The following is a 13,336-nucleotide window of genomic DNA, read 5'->3' as shown; positions in this document are numbered from 1 at the left end:
TTTAGGCGCTGTTTGTTTCAGATTGTGACAACTGATGGGTAGAACCCTACTGATGGTTAGGGCCCTAACCGATATTTGGCCCAGAGCCCAAATATGTTTAATTTTGGGCCAATGATCGGTTGGAGCCCTCCATCGGTCGTCACAATCTGAAATGAATAGGGCCTTATCAGGTAGATGGGAATTATTAATAGGATTGTAGTTTTGAAGGAAAAACTAGGGAAAAATGTTTGGAAAAGGGAGGAAGAAGCCTGATTTTTTATGTGATGGGGGAGAGATAGAGAGAGACATCCCTTCTTTGTGTGGTACTGTATCTCTAACTACTTAATGAGAAATTAACATTTATATGTTAAAGGAGGTGAATGTAGGTTTTCGGATGGCAGGTTGCTTTTGCAAAATACAGATGAAGGGAAGATGGTCTTTGGAAAAAAATTGAAAATTTTAGTGGGCTTTTGAAAAATATACATAAAGGAGACGTGGTCTTCGGAAATATCTTAAAAATTTAAAAGATGAATAAATAACGGATGACAGATGTAGTTTTTCTTGCAAGATATAAGGTAGACAGATGTGGTTTTTCCTGCAAGATATAAGGTAGGGGTGCAACTCGGGTCGGGTGGGTCGGGTTTTGAAGAACCCTACCCGACCCGAGAAATATCTCAGGTCGGTTCGGGTTGGTTTTTTTTCCGGAAAACCCACAATACCCAAACCCGGCCCACCCATGATAATTCTCAGGTTGGGTCGAGTCGGGTCGGGTTTTTTCACGTTGACGCGTTGCAGAAAAAACTACAATCCGACCCTACCCTACCTTATATCGGGTCGGGTTTATTAAAAATGTCATAGTACACTTACATAAGTCAGGTCGGGTTTCAGATTTTTCTTCTTCTTTAAATCCGACCCTACCCAAGATTGAGCCGTGTTTTTAAACTAAAACCCGACCCTACCTAAGACCCATGATTTCTAAACCCGACCCATGCTATTTTCGGGTCGGGTGAAACCTTTACTCTACCCAAGTTGCACCCCTAAATATACGGGAAAAAAGATGAATTAAAAAAGGAAAATAATTTTAGCACTCCCATGTTTTGATATGTCACCAAAGAAGCATGCCTTCTTGTTTTTAATTGGCCTTGAAGGAGTGCCAAAAATAATTACCCCTTAAAAAAAAAAGAAAAAAAGAACTGACAGCTGTGGGATTTGAACCCACGCCCTTTCGGACCAGAGCCTAAATCTGGCGCCTTAGACCACTCGGCCAAACTGTCATTCAAGTGTCATATTTCCTACTTGAAACTATCTTATTTATAAACAAACCATATTGTTCTTATACCGTAGCACCCAAAAAAGAAAAACCATGATGGAGTCTTCTTCTCAGAACTCCTCGTCTGGTAATGGTGGAATCGATCCTCAAGAGAATTTGAAGGAGGTTATAAATTCAATACAGAAGAACCTCGGCCTTCTTCACCAGCTCCACCTCACCGTCTCCTCCTTCAATGTCGCTTCTCAACTCCCCCTCCTCCAACGCATGTAAAAAAAAAACCTAGGGTTTCAAATAAAAAAACCCCCTAGGGTTTCAATCTTTACTCATTCCTCTTTTTCTTGTTTGTCGTCCTTCGGATTCTAGGGTTTTCTGATTCTAGGGTTTGGTCTTGCAGTAATGATGTCGTTTCAGAGCTCGACATGATGCAGAGATTGGCGGATAATTGCAACATTCAGGTTCCCATGGAGGTTGTAAAGTGAGTCTCTGTTGTGTTTTTGTATTTAATTGTTGTTTTCTCCTACATAATTCTCCTCATATTTAAATGTTTTCTTGTTCTTGTTTTTTTAGTTTGATCGATGACGGGAAAAATCCGGACGAATTCACGAGGGATGTGATCAATAGCTGCATCTCCAGGAATCAGATCACCAAAGGCAAGACCGATTCTTTCAAGGTGCGCTTTTCTTTCTCTTTCTTTCTTGCATTTTTTAAAAAAAATAATAATTTTGTGGCATTTGTTTTTGCATTTCTTTAGGGTCTGTTTGGACACACGTAGTTATCTTGTAGATTAGTGGTATAAGTAGTCAACAGGGAGAGACAAACATTTGATTTACCTTGAATTTACCTTGTAGAATGGTGAAAAGCAGTGTTTGGTTGCCAACCCCGTAGAGCGATGGGAGGGGGTGTCATTACCAATATAGAAAGAGGAGAGAGAAAGAGAAAACGCGTAATTTTCCTTTCCCCTTTGAAGAGCTTTTGCCTTCCATAACTCTTCCATTCTTGTTCAGCTTTCTCTGATTAACCCTCTCATAGTGAAAGGCCTGCACCTTGGCACTTTTTTTTTTCACTCCTTTGCCCCTGGGACATTCGCCTTTATGACATTGCATTTTAAGGCTTTTTGGTGTACCTCGCCTTGAGGCATGCCTCAAGGCGTACGCCGTGACCGCCTTTGAAAGCGCTGGGCATTAGACTCACATAGGTTTCTGGGTTTCAATATGGTACCAGCTGGAGCTTGTCTCGCTTTGGTTAGTTTGTAAAGAGACCTGGGATTTGCTTATGCGGAACTCCTTTCCCTGTATTTGAGGTTGGCCCTGTCTTTGAGTTTGTTTGGACATTGTATTTTTTCCCTTTCTCTAGTGTGAAATAGGTATCTACCTCAAACACTCAGGAAAGGCAATGCTGTAACTCCTTTTCGTTTATAATTTCTATGAAACACGCCAATCTTTATCTACTAGTATACAATTATTTCAGTTCATTGTTTGCTTGCTAACATCCAGCTTATTCTGGGATTGCTCTTTGTAACATGGAGGATTCTGACTCTGAATGGAGCTTCAACTCATTACGATTCCTTTTTCACCACTGATGGTATCTGGTAATTTTGTGCTCAATACGATGGCTTCATTTCCTTGTTATGGTTGTAGGGTCTGCGTAAGCACCTATTGGAAGAACTTGAACAAGCATTTCCTGATGAAGTGGAGGCGTATAGGGAGATCCGTGCGACTTCCGCTGCTGTAAGTTGCAGGGAACTACCACAATTGTGATGTTAATATTGTATTATTCTACTAATCAAGCTGCATTTATATTGGTGCTATCTATTGCACTGATATACCTGTTTTGATGATATGATATAGTGGAGAGGAACCGCAAACAGTTTATTTGTTGTTTTTTTTTTTTGAAATTTTTTATTTGTTGTTATACCTCATTTTTATTGTGCTTAATGGTGTTGATCTGTTGACTGTGGATTTCATTAAACAATATCCATTGCAAGCAATTGTTATTAGCTTTTTAGATAATACAATAGATCACTTCGTACAAATTGTGTTTGTTCTCTCATGTTCTTATGTGAAAAGGAGTATTGTATTTTTTTCCTAAATGGATGAAACTGTTGTTCTACGGTGGAGCCTGTAGCTCAGTTGGTCAAGGCTTTATGCCTCAATCTTTACGTTGCATGTTCAATCCCAGATTCCTTGCCCTGCACCTTCGTCCTTTTCCAAAAAAAAAAAAAACCATTGTTTTGGATTTTTTTGTTGTAAATACAATCATTGCAGTTGACTTTAAAGTTTAACCCTCACAGGCTTATAACATACTTAGCAATCAAGGATGTGCTCTCGTACCTTTTGGTTTGAGTCCGATAGGATAACCTCATGTATTCAGTCAGTCATTGAATGAATCTTTATGTGAACATGCTATAAAAAAAGTTGTCAGTTGCTGAGGCTTTCTGGTTAAAAAACAGATAACATGATTAAGCTACCTCTGATAAATATATAGCGGCATGTCACTTGAGCTATTTAGGAATTGGCTTGACACTGCAGACAGGATCCATACTCCAGAGTCTTCACTGTTCACTGTTCTCCAAAATGTATCTTTCATTTTAGTTATTTTAACTTTGTAAGGTGAATCGATTTTTATGAAGGTCCCGATTATGTCAACATTTGTGTTACTAGGAATACATATTAGCATTCCACATTATCAAATATCATTGAAATGGGTTTACAATGATAGTTAGTGCACTTGTATTTGATTTGTGTGAATTTTTGTACAAGCTAGAAGTTTGGGAATTTTTGTACAACCGATTCCATCTCGAGTTGCCATAACCGAGGCTTCAACAAATTCATAATATGCCAATTTGGAACTTAGTAGCGGTGCTTCTGTAAGTTCTCAATTACCTATGAATACATATTAGCACTCCGCACAATCAAATGCCAATGAAATTGGTTTTGAATGATAAATTAGGGCACTTGTATTTAATTCAAGGCTTCAACAAATTCATAATACGCCGATTTTGAACTTAGTTGCTGTGCTTCTGTAATTTCTCAATCACCATTGCAATATGCAAGTAGTGTTCCAAAGCTGTAGGCAGTGTAGGGGCTATTCAGATTGATGTGTGGAAAACCTTGATATTAAGTATTGACATTCTGTCGATGTTCTTTACACAAGTTATTGGTTAACTCATATGCTATACTTCTATGAATGGAAGAGTATCGGTTATTCCTTGATATGTACTCATATACTAGTAGTTCTTTTTTTTTTTTTGGAAACTAAGATATACTAGTCGTTCTTTATAAGGGTCATTTGCTTATTATTGGTCAGATTGGCGTCATTATTCATGCCATTTGATGCAGGAATTGAAACGTCTAGCACAAGCACAGAGTATTTTACCTAATGGAGATGTGAAGGTCAAGACCGAGCACTGAAGACCGAGTTGGTGATAATTACAGTTCTCTTAGTTCATGATGCTTTGATGTTGTTGGATGTTTATGCCCTATTTGTGCTGTAATGCCACATTTTAGGAAATCTCGCATGGATATCTTTTGTAGCACTTTTATAATGATGTAATTCCATTTTATTTTATGTCGATTGTAAATTTAAGATTATGGAAGTTCTCGTGAAGGTGTTAATTGGTTTTATTTAGACTCACTGTACATGTATATCTTCTAGAAAAGGAGTTAAATTTTGTCATCAATTTTGGATGTTACATAATGTTGTCTTTCCTCAAAAGAAGATATTGAGAATTCCATTGGCCCCACACTAGTTGCTCAAATGCAATTTCCTTGTGCTTTCTTTGAGGTAGTGCTACATTGCATACATCCTTTAATTGTCACGCCACTTTTTATTTTTGTTTATTGTGAACTAAGCTATTTTTGTCCTTGAAGTGTCTTTTCTTACCTCTCCTCAAATGGATATTGTTAATATTACCATGGATCATAAAATGGTCGCTGACGTTGATCTGCTATGGAAGGGTATACTAATTATATGCTTTCCCTTGACACCATCCAACTAATCCCTACTTTTTGTTAAATTCAAAATAATAAAAATTCCAGAAAAAGAAAAATAGAAGAGTAGGAAACTCGGGACGAAAGAGGGCAGTTACATTATTCAGTAAAACAATTTTAAAAAGGAAGGGAAAATTCTTTCGTAATAGTGAATAGAAGTAATGTCCTAGCCTTACCATTAAAAAAAGAAGTAATGTCCTAGTCTTCCCTTCGAGCTCAAATCCACTTGTAGACGTTTATTCTTGGAGAGGAAGGGAAATTAAGGAGCAAATGCAAGTATGTTGTCTTAATTCTCCGGGCAGTGATGTTATTCTGTGGTTCGCTTTTATGCTTAGAAACCTCGTATGGATTTCATTGGGAGAATTAGGAAGATAGTTTTGGTGTTTTATTAGGTTTGTGGGGGGAATATAAGGGTGGAGCATATCCATTGGTGGTGGGATCATTATATGGTCATCGAGGGTGACTTATTATCTTGCATGTTCGACTCATCAAAGTTATAGGGATTTGGTTATCATCTCGTGGATTCTAAGGGATTCATGATGGATAGTTCGAAGAGATGATGGACCCCACTTGTACTTGGGGAGGAATGCCTGAAAAGAGAGGAGCTTTGATGATTTTCTATTTAGTGAGTTGAATCACTAATTGGATCTCATGAAGATATTGGAAATGGACATTGGATGATGGGTGGGAATAAACATGGGGGGCACTGGTTAAAAACTCCCAATCTAGTGTCAACTTGCCCAAGTTGACTCAATTCGACTACTTTTTACTTGAACCAAGTTTTACTCTATCCCGAGTTTTAAACAATTGTTTCAGGACAATTTTATTTGTGTTTCCCTTGGAGAATGAGAATCATGCCTGGCGATGGGTCGCAAAAAAGAATGTTTATACTAATTATCAAATCAGAGAACCCCCACGCCACCCCCGCATCATGGTCTGCGACATCAACAACCCTCTCTCCTCTCTCTTTCACTTCCAAAACCCTATCCCTAAACCAAATATCAAGTTTTCATTTGATGCCTTCTACATAATTTCTTGCGATCAAATCTCCGTCTCCTAATTCTTTGACTGATTTCACCTGTAAGTTGATGTGGCTAATGGAAGTTGGTGGAGACACAACTTTGACGAGAATGAAGTTGGTAGTGTTTATGTTTATAAGATGTCGATGAAATTCACCTATTATTTGTTGTGGTTGTTTCGGAGTACATGTATAGAGACGATGAATTTGACATTGAATGGAAGCCCCGTGACCTCTTTCTCTTTCTTTCTCCTCCTCTTCCTTGACGATAAATTTGACATTGAATGGAAGTCCCATGATCTCTTTCTTTCTTTCTCTTTCTCCACTTCCTCTTCCTCTTTTCCTTTTTCCTTTGGATCTCTTCTCTCCTTACTTCTTCCCCTTTCTCTTCTCAATTCATCAGCATGCATCTGCTTTTCTTTTCAGTTAGTATGAGCAAAGAACCCACTAATGGAAAAGTTAGTTTTGTCCTTTAAGGAATCAGAATTTTAAATATTATAAAAAACAGATGATGGGGGTGGAATGGATAGAAAAGGTGGCAGAAACAGAAATATCATACCCCTCTCCCCCCCTCCCAAAACGCTCGCGCGCACACACAAAATGTAGGGGGAACACCAGAACTCACTTTGACTAGGTTGCGCCTGGCCGAAGAAACGCACACTGCTATTCTGCATCTCCAAACTCATACAAACCATTTAACTGAGCCATTTTAGAGCCATTTTTGGTTTGACATCAACAATGATGGTGGCCTTTGGCTTGAGGTCATTATGCAAAATCTTCAACTACACACGAGGTTGGCGACAGCTCCAAAGTTCTTCAAGAAATTTGTATCTTGGCCGTCCTTGGACTTTGCTAATTACTTTCCTTAGCCCTTCGTCGCCTAAAACAATGCTGCAACTCTTTTATGCTATACTTTCTCGATGCCCAAGTTTTTCTATTTGATTCTGGTACAAAAGAAAAATAAAATTCGCGCGATCTTGTTTGGCAACGTAAGTTCAAGGTGATTCCCTATTCATGTTTGTAGCCAAACAAAGACCAACTTACAGGTAGTAGAAAAACAAAATTAAAATTTACATTTGCAGCTGGTGATAGCTTCATGGATTGAGTTACCTTTGATTGTAATATCCATTCCAGCAACTCTTCATGCCCCAATTGTTGAGTTTTTTAGGATCTGGCGATATCCATGACAGTTTTTCTCAAATCTTGCAAGTTGCCTATTTTTTTTCCTGGATTTATAGTTAAAATTCTTTCATTTCTGGTGGTGAATGTTTTCTGATTTTGGGTTTTTACTACTGAAAATTCCACTTTCTCATTCTAGTCTTGTCCCCTGCAATTATTCATTCATCTATTTCTGTAATGCCTACAATCGAAGGAAAATTGCAAGGAAAACCAATCAGGTGAGAGGTTGGCTTTCGTTTCTCCAAATACAATACAGATTTTACAATTACCATAAACATATTTTTTGGGTGAGTGCAATTACCATAAACATGGCATGGGCCTCTTTTTAATTTTGGTTCTGGGCATGTCCATGACACTGCTGGCAGGTACGCATCTGCGCTCCAATTCATACAAACACACTAGTACACAGTCTCTTTTCCTATTTCTCCCTTGTTGCTTCCTCTTTCTTTCCTTGCTCTCTTCCTTCAATTTCTTCATTTCTTTGTGTGTCAATTCCAGCTCTCTTTTTCCTTGTAATTTACTAGATGCAAAAATGCATCTAGCGTGCTACTCTTCCACGGGGAGAACAAATCTGAAGCTCGCCGTATAGATATACTTTCTGTACACTATGAATTCCTAGATTTATTGTTTTTTATTGCAAGGGCATTTAGAGAAGAAAGGGTTGAAGATTCTAAAAAGTTGCTGACATCCTCAAGATCTTATATTCATGGGCAATCAGAGTTATTGGGCGTGCTTCAGCATGCCAAAAGAGCCATACTTCCCTTTAGTTTCCTATCAACACAACAAAATCAGACCACAATTTCCTTTCAATAAGATTTCATTCAGTTCCAGAACTCCCACCACTGGAAATAGCTACAAGACTGGTTGGAAAAATAACCAGAATCGAAGTCACAGCACCTGTCTGTGAATGTTAAGGAGGCATCCCCAGGCTGTGCTATCTTATTCAGGTCTGGTTCTTCCTGCCCAGAGACCTTATTGTTTTTGTTGTTCTCACCGTCTGAACACACAAACAGTCCAACATCTGCCCCCTCTTCCACCGACAAGTTGGGTTTCTCTTCACATTCACCACACTTGGCTTCTCCATTATTTGATTCACCATCCATGCTCACCTCGGGTTTTTCCAGCCGATCACGCAGGCTCTGCAACTGTAAAATCACAGCAAAATCTTAGTAAACTCTCTACTTTAGATGGTCTATTGAGAGGAAGCAACCCCCTCGAAAAAGCTCAATTGGGGTAAATGAGTGAGAATGGAATGGAAAGGAGTCTGTAGACCTGTTTCTGTAGGCATTGTTTGTCTCTCTTGAGAGAATCAAAACTAGATGCCAGAGCATCATAACTGTCTTTCAGCACGTTGTAGTACCGCTTGAGCTGCTTCGACTTCCACCTGGCTCTCCTGTTCTGGAACCATATCTCGACCTGAAGAGCTGCAGCCCGAGATCTCTCGCTACCTGCAGCTTCCTCCCTGGCTCGAGCTTCGTCTCGTCTTTGAACAGACACTCCAGAGACTTGATCTGTGCATCACTGAACCTCTTATGCTTCTTTTTCATCTTGAGAGATGAATCTCCTGTTCTTGCTGGTGGAGAGTCCTCCACTCTCCATACTCCAGTTACAGTTCTTCCAGTTCTTGCAGGTGCGCTTGCTTATGTAGAAATATGATAAACCTCCTTACTATAGAGTCTCCTAGTGGTTTTAGATTGACGGTCTAACCAACCAAATGAAATCAGATGTCGTGGGGATTTGGCAACTCTTTCCGTGGCCCTTCTACTTGTATAAAATCCCATCTCTCTTTCTTGGAGCTGGGTGCTTTAGCTGCTTAGCACCCTTTTCAATCAGCTGCTTCTTTTGAAATAAGAAAGCTACTTCATTGTATTTTGGGATTTTTGCCAGTTAAGTAAAGTTTCTTCCAATACTGGAAACTACGAATTGACTAAAAGGTTAGGATTTTATAAATTAAACTTTAAAACATCTCTAAAGTCAATGTCTGTTGGTTTTCATTACCTGTTATATTTTTAAGTTCCAATTTTACTCTTTTAGTAGGGTAAGACCTAAAAAGAGGGGATAGACAGTCAACAACTCAACATGATCACCACTTTCTAATACGGCATCTTCTCCTTGTCGTAGGTATCTAACCAGCTAAAAGCTCCAGAGTTGATGGAACATTTTAGGCTAGGCCCTTTTAACCTCTACTGTACAGGCTGGGTCCCACCTAGTCCCTTACCTAAGCAAGCCCCCACTTAGGACCGTAACATTCCACCACCCTTTCGCATCTGTTGTCGTGGCCTTTGTAGCTCTTTCTACAGTTCGCCCCTTCTGTGGTGGCCCACTCTGTGGTAACTTCACTTCGGGGACATTCGCTATAGCTTTTTACTAAATAGCCCTCTCCACAAGTCACCCCTCCCGTGACTCGAACACGTGATGTGGTGTCTGCGAAAAGCTCTAGATATTATGAAACACTTGAGCATGTCTCGTATCAAGCTGTGTCGCACCTAGTCTCATACGTAGGCAAGCCCCCATTTAGGGACTGTAACACATGCCGTTGTTTCTTTTGACTTCTCATGTTCCCCTGTTCGGGCAGAAAAACTACTGAAAATTTGTAAGTGTAAAATTGTAATTTGGATGGTAGTGATGAATAGTAGTGCAACTTGGGTGTGGCTCAACCCGAACACGGCGGTTTCAACCCCATTTTGGCTCGGGTTCGGTTGGCATTTCCTTGGGTTGGGTTGGGAAAAGCCAACCTGATTTAATTTCACTCTGAAATTATCACTTTTTGGATAATACCTTGAACAAATCAGAAAATGTTGGTAAAAGTAGGGATGTATTGGTAAAAATCCCCCGTATTTTTGTCGAAAAAATGAGCGTACATATACCAAGGTGTCGGTTTACGAGTGCTTTGAATTGTTATCTACACACAGGACACGTCACACAATCAGAAACAAACTTTGGCACGGTGGCCCCTATTTGGACATCCTGGATCAATGACCCTGGCCTTTGATCTGGTCCCACACCAAACAGTTGATCCTTGGTTTACTCGATTAAGATGAAAAGGGATTTTCAATCTTTTGATGGCCCACCAGATCAACCGCTCTGATCATGTAGGTAAGATTGCCAAGGGTCCACGATTCTTAGAACACGAGGTGGTGGGCCACCATGTCGATTGGCCATAGCCCAGCCACGAGGGTTAGGATTGTTTGCTAGTAGCTGCAAACAATTTATCATAATGTCCCTCTAAATTAACCACAACCATATCATTTTTCTCTACATCATGGAAAGAAAAATTTTCCCAGGAAAATATTTTCCCAGTAATTTTATTCTTGCAATCTAAACAGGGCCTTTTATCGCTCAAGGGTAGCGTGAGATGAGTAGTATGTATCTCCTTATAAGGTAGTATATGTCTCCTTTTAGGGCATCCCACACTTCCTCTTAGAGAATACTATACTGAAAGGATACACACTACCCTAAATACCCTAAGGCCACGTTTGGATACCTCATGATTTTGAATTTGGATTTGGTTTTGAGTTTTGGATACAAAATACATCAATCATCCTCATGCTCATGTTGTACGAGAGAGGGAGGGGGACACCCAGCTACAGTGTATCTATGACTGAAAAGGTGCTGATGTACTTCACACTTGAAGGAATGAAGTGACCTGATTGCCACATACAATGCAGTAGGGTGTCCCAAGTGATGAAAAAGGGGCGCATTTATCATTTCCCATATTGATTTCCTAATAATGTCCTGCAGAACAGATTTGAAAAACGGATTTTTTTTTCCCACCGTAGCTGATTTGGAAATTTAAGGATCTGATTCAGCCCCAAATCTCAACTACAAATGTGTGAAATCCAAATCTAAATCTTGTGGGTATCCAAACGTGGCCTAAATGACACATGCACTAAGCCATGTTCATGCCAGGCAACAATGCCTACTATGTGTGTTATTTAATCACAACAATTGCCCAATTTGTTTAAGTGGGTAGGCATCAAATGCATGCGACAAGAAACCTTTAAGAAGCACTTAGAATTACTTAAGGTATATTATATGGTGTACGTCCGTAGTTGTGCTAACTATATAAACACTCACTTAGACCCCGTTTGGATTGCAAGAAAAACATTTCTAACAGAAATTTTTCTTGAGAATTTTTTTTCTTTCCACAATTTAGAGGGAAATGATATGATTATGATTAATTTAGATAGATAATATCATAAATTGAAGGTTCCCGAGTAAAAATTGAATAGGATTACTTCAATTTATCTTTTTTAGTGCGTAAAAGGGTTGGGACTTTTAAAAATAATTTTCCTTTTCCAAACTATTCCAGAAAATTCCTGGAATCCAAACCGGGCCTTAAAGTCACCTGAGGTAAATATAGTAATATCTTGTTTCGTCATATAAAAATTAAATTAAAGTCATCTGAGGTAAATATAGTTAGAGGAAGTCTAAACTGAAGGGATCCCTTGCAAAAAAGAGGTGAAAGGGCTCCCCCATTGGCTGCACATCACCATCATGTTTAACTTTTCAGCCGTTATTAATGCATGATGTGATGTGCAGCCAATAAGAGAGCCCTTTCACCTCTTTTTTGCAAGGGCTCCCTTCAGTCTAGAATTCCTCATATTTTTTTGTTGCTCTTTGTTATTTGTTGGAAACATAATCTGTTTATGAACCGGCTAGTATGTACATGTGTTATTTGGTTATTAAGAACTTGATAACTAAACAAGCTGAGTTGTCTTTGTTATATCCTCCATTACAACAGGCATTGTTAAGCTCCATGGCAAAAGGCTTTTCGCGGCTGGTCTGTCGCAATTCAGACCAGCCACGTTGGGTTCATATAGAACCAGTACTTTCCTATCCTAGCTAAAATTACGTCTAAGCCCAAGATTCAATCAAACGGCCACCTATTTCAACTCAACTAAACTTCTAAATCTTGCTGGACTCTAAATAGATAAACATTAAATAATACAAGCTATGCTATGACTCACTGTTTTAAGAAAGCAAAACAAATAAAAACGTAAAAGCATGCTAAAATATAGGGATTGTTAGCTTTTTAGACTTTTCAAAACACTTATTCTTTGACCGATCTATTACCTTGGTGTAGCCGGATGCGTGAAGAACAAGTCGAGGTTGATTAATTTCAACACCGATCGGAATAAACCTTTGAATCCACGAAGGGGTGTTCGACGAATCCTCGAAAAACAAAAGTAGAACTAAGAAGAAACAACTTCTTTCTTCAGTGTTCCTTTAAATAAAATTTATTCAAATAGTCAAAAGTGTGCTACAAGCCATACACGTTAGGTGCTTTTATGAGAGGAAAAAGTTTCCTTTTCCTACAATAACACAAATACCAATTCCTATTTTAACTCTACCTACTATCGTAAACTTCTGAAAAACAGAAAATAACTAAATAAACAAGTATACTGTACTCAAATAGGAAATATAATATTTTGGGGAAACGTGTTGCCTTCTTTATCTCTCGACTTTAGAAAGAGATGTGGGCTACGTCATTCCCCTCCACTTGAGGAGAACTCGGCCTCGGGTTCATTAGTGGTGTCTTCGTAGCTTCCCCAACCTCAAAGACTTTGGCACATCGATGCTTGGCTTTTTCCACATTGTACTTAACTTTAGGTGGAGTAGGCTTCTTTTGCTTCTTTTTGACACCATCACGTATCTCTTTCTTCTTGGATTTGAAAAGTGATTCATTTATCGTCAAACATGATTGCCCCTCCACTTGAGAAGCTTTTGCGTCTTTCTCTTCCGCTAAAGGTTGAAGTGCATAACTCTTGTTGTTTTGACGAACAACGAAGATGTTATCTCTTCCCTTATGAGTAGAATCCCTGTTAAATTGCCAAGGCCTTCCCAACAAAAGATGACATGTATCCATGTTGATAACATCACATAAAATTTCATCCTTGT

General features: G+C 39.0%; 1 protein-coding gene, 1 non-coding gene and 1 pseudogene across 3 annotated transcripts; 1 reads left to right on the top strand and 2 right to left on the bottom strand.

The window, feature by feature from the left end:
- Positions 1-1,173: 1,173 nt before the first annotated feature.
- On the bottom strand, positions 1,174-1,253 carry TRNAL-UAG (transfer RNA leucine (anticodon UAG)). Its single transcript has one exon. It is a non-coding gene; the product is annotated as a tRNA-Leu (tRNA).
- A 66-nt stretch (positions 1,254-1,319) lies between these two features.
- On the top strand, positions 1,320-4,882 carry LOC143876392 (mediator of RNA polymerase II transcription subunit 10b-like). Its single transcript, XM_077378096.1, has 5 exons — positions 1,320-1,515; positions 1,644-1,724; positions 1,817-1,919; positions 2,887-2,976; positions 4,588-4,882. Exons 1-5 carry the CDS (start codon positions 1,343-1,345, stop codon positions 4,657-4,659), a joined length of 519 nt encoding a protein of 172 aa, XP_077234211.1. The 5' UTR covers positions 1,320-1,342; the 3' UTR covers positions 4,660-4,882.
- Positions 4,883-6,856: 1,974 nt separating this feature from the next.
- LOC143886224 (homeobox-leucine zipper protein ATHB-12-like) lies at positions 6,857-9,213 on the bottom strand (annotated as a pseudogene). The gene is made up of 2 exons (XR_013253716.1): positions 8,708-9,213; positions 6,857-8,580 (listed from the first exon to the last, which is right to left on the bottom strand). The product of XR_013253716.1 is annotated as a homeobox-leucine zipper protein ATHB-12-like (transcript).
- Positions 9,214-13,336: the final 4,123 nt, after the last annotated feature.

The sequence above is a fragment of the Tasmannia lanceolata genome, unplaced genomic scaffold, assembly GCF_043159265.1.
Source record: "Tasmannia lanceolata isolate RefF3 unplaced genomic scaffold, GAP_Taslan_0.1 ptg000002l, whole genome shotgun sequence".
Taxonomy (NCBI): domain Eukaryota; kingdom Viridiplantae; phylum Streptophyta; class Magnoliopsida; order Canellales; family Winteraceae; genus Tasmannia; species Tasmannia lanceolata.
Note: the sequence above shows the minus strand (reverse complement) of the source record. Positions and strands in the feature narration are given on the sequence as shown.

What these genes read in the sequence shown, in the direction of transcription:
- LOC143876392 (XM_077378096.1), top strand. Translation starts at nt 1,343, where the DNA reads ATGATGGAGTCTTCTTCTCAGAACTCCTCGTCTGGTAATGGTGGAATC. An exon ending in GTTCCCATGGAGGTTGTAAA is followed by an intron (nt 1,725 to 1,816) that starts GTGAGTCTCTGT and finishes TTGTTTTTTTAG; the next exon opens with TTTGATCGATGACGGGAAAA. An exon ending in GCAAGACCGATTCTTTCAAG is followed by an intron (nt 1,920 to 2,886) that starts GTGCGCTTTTCT and finishes TTATGGTTGTAG; the next exon opens with GGTCTGCGTAAGCACCTATT.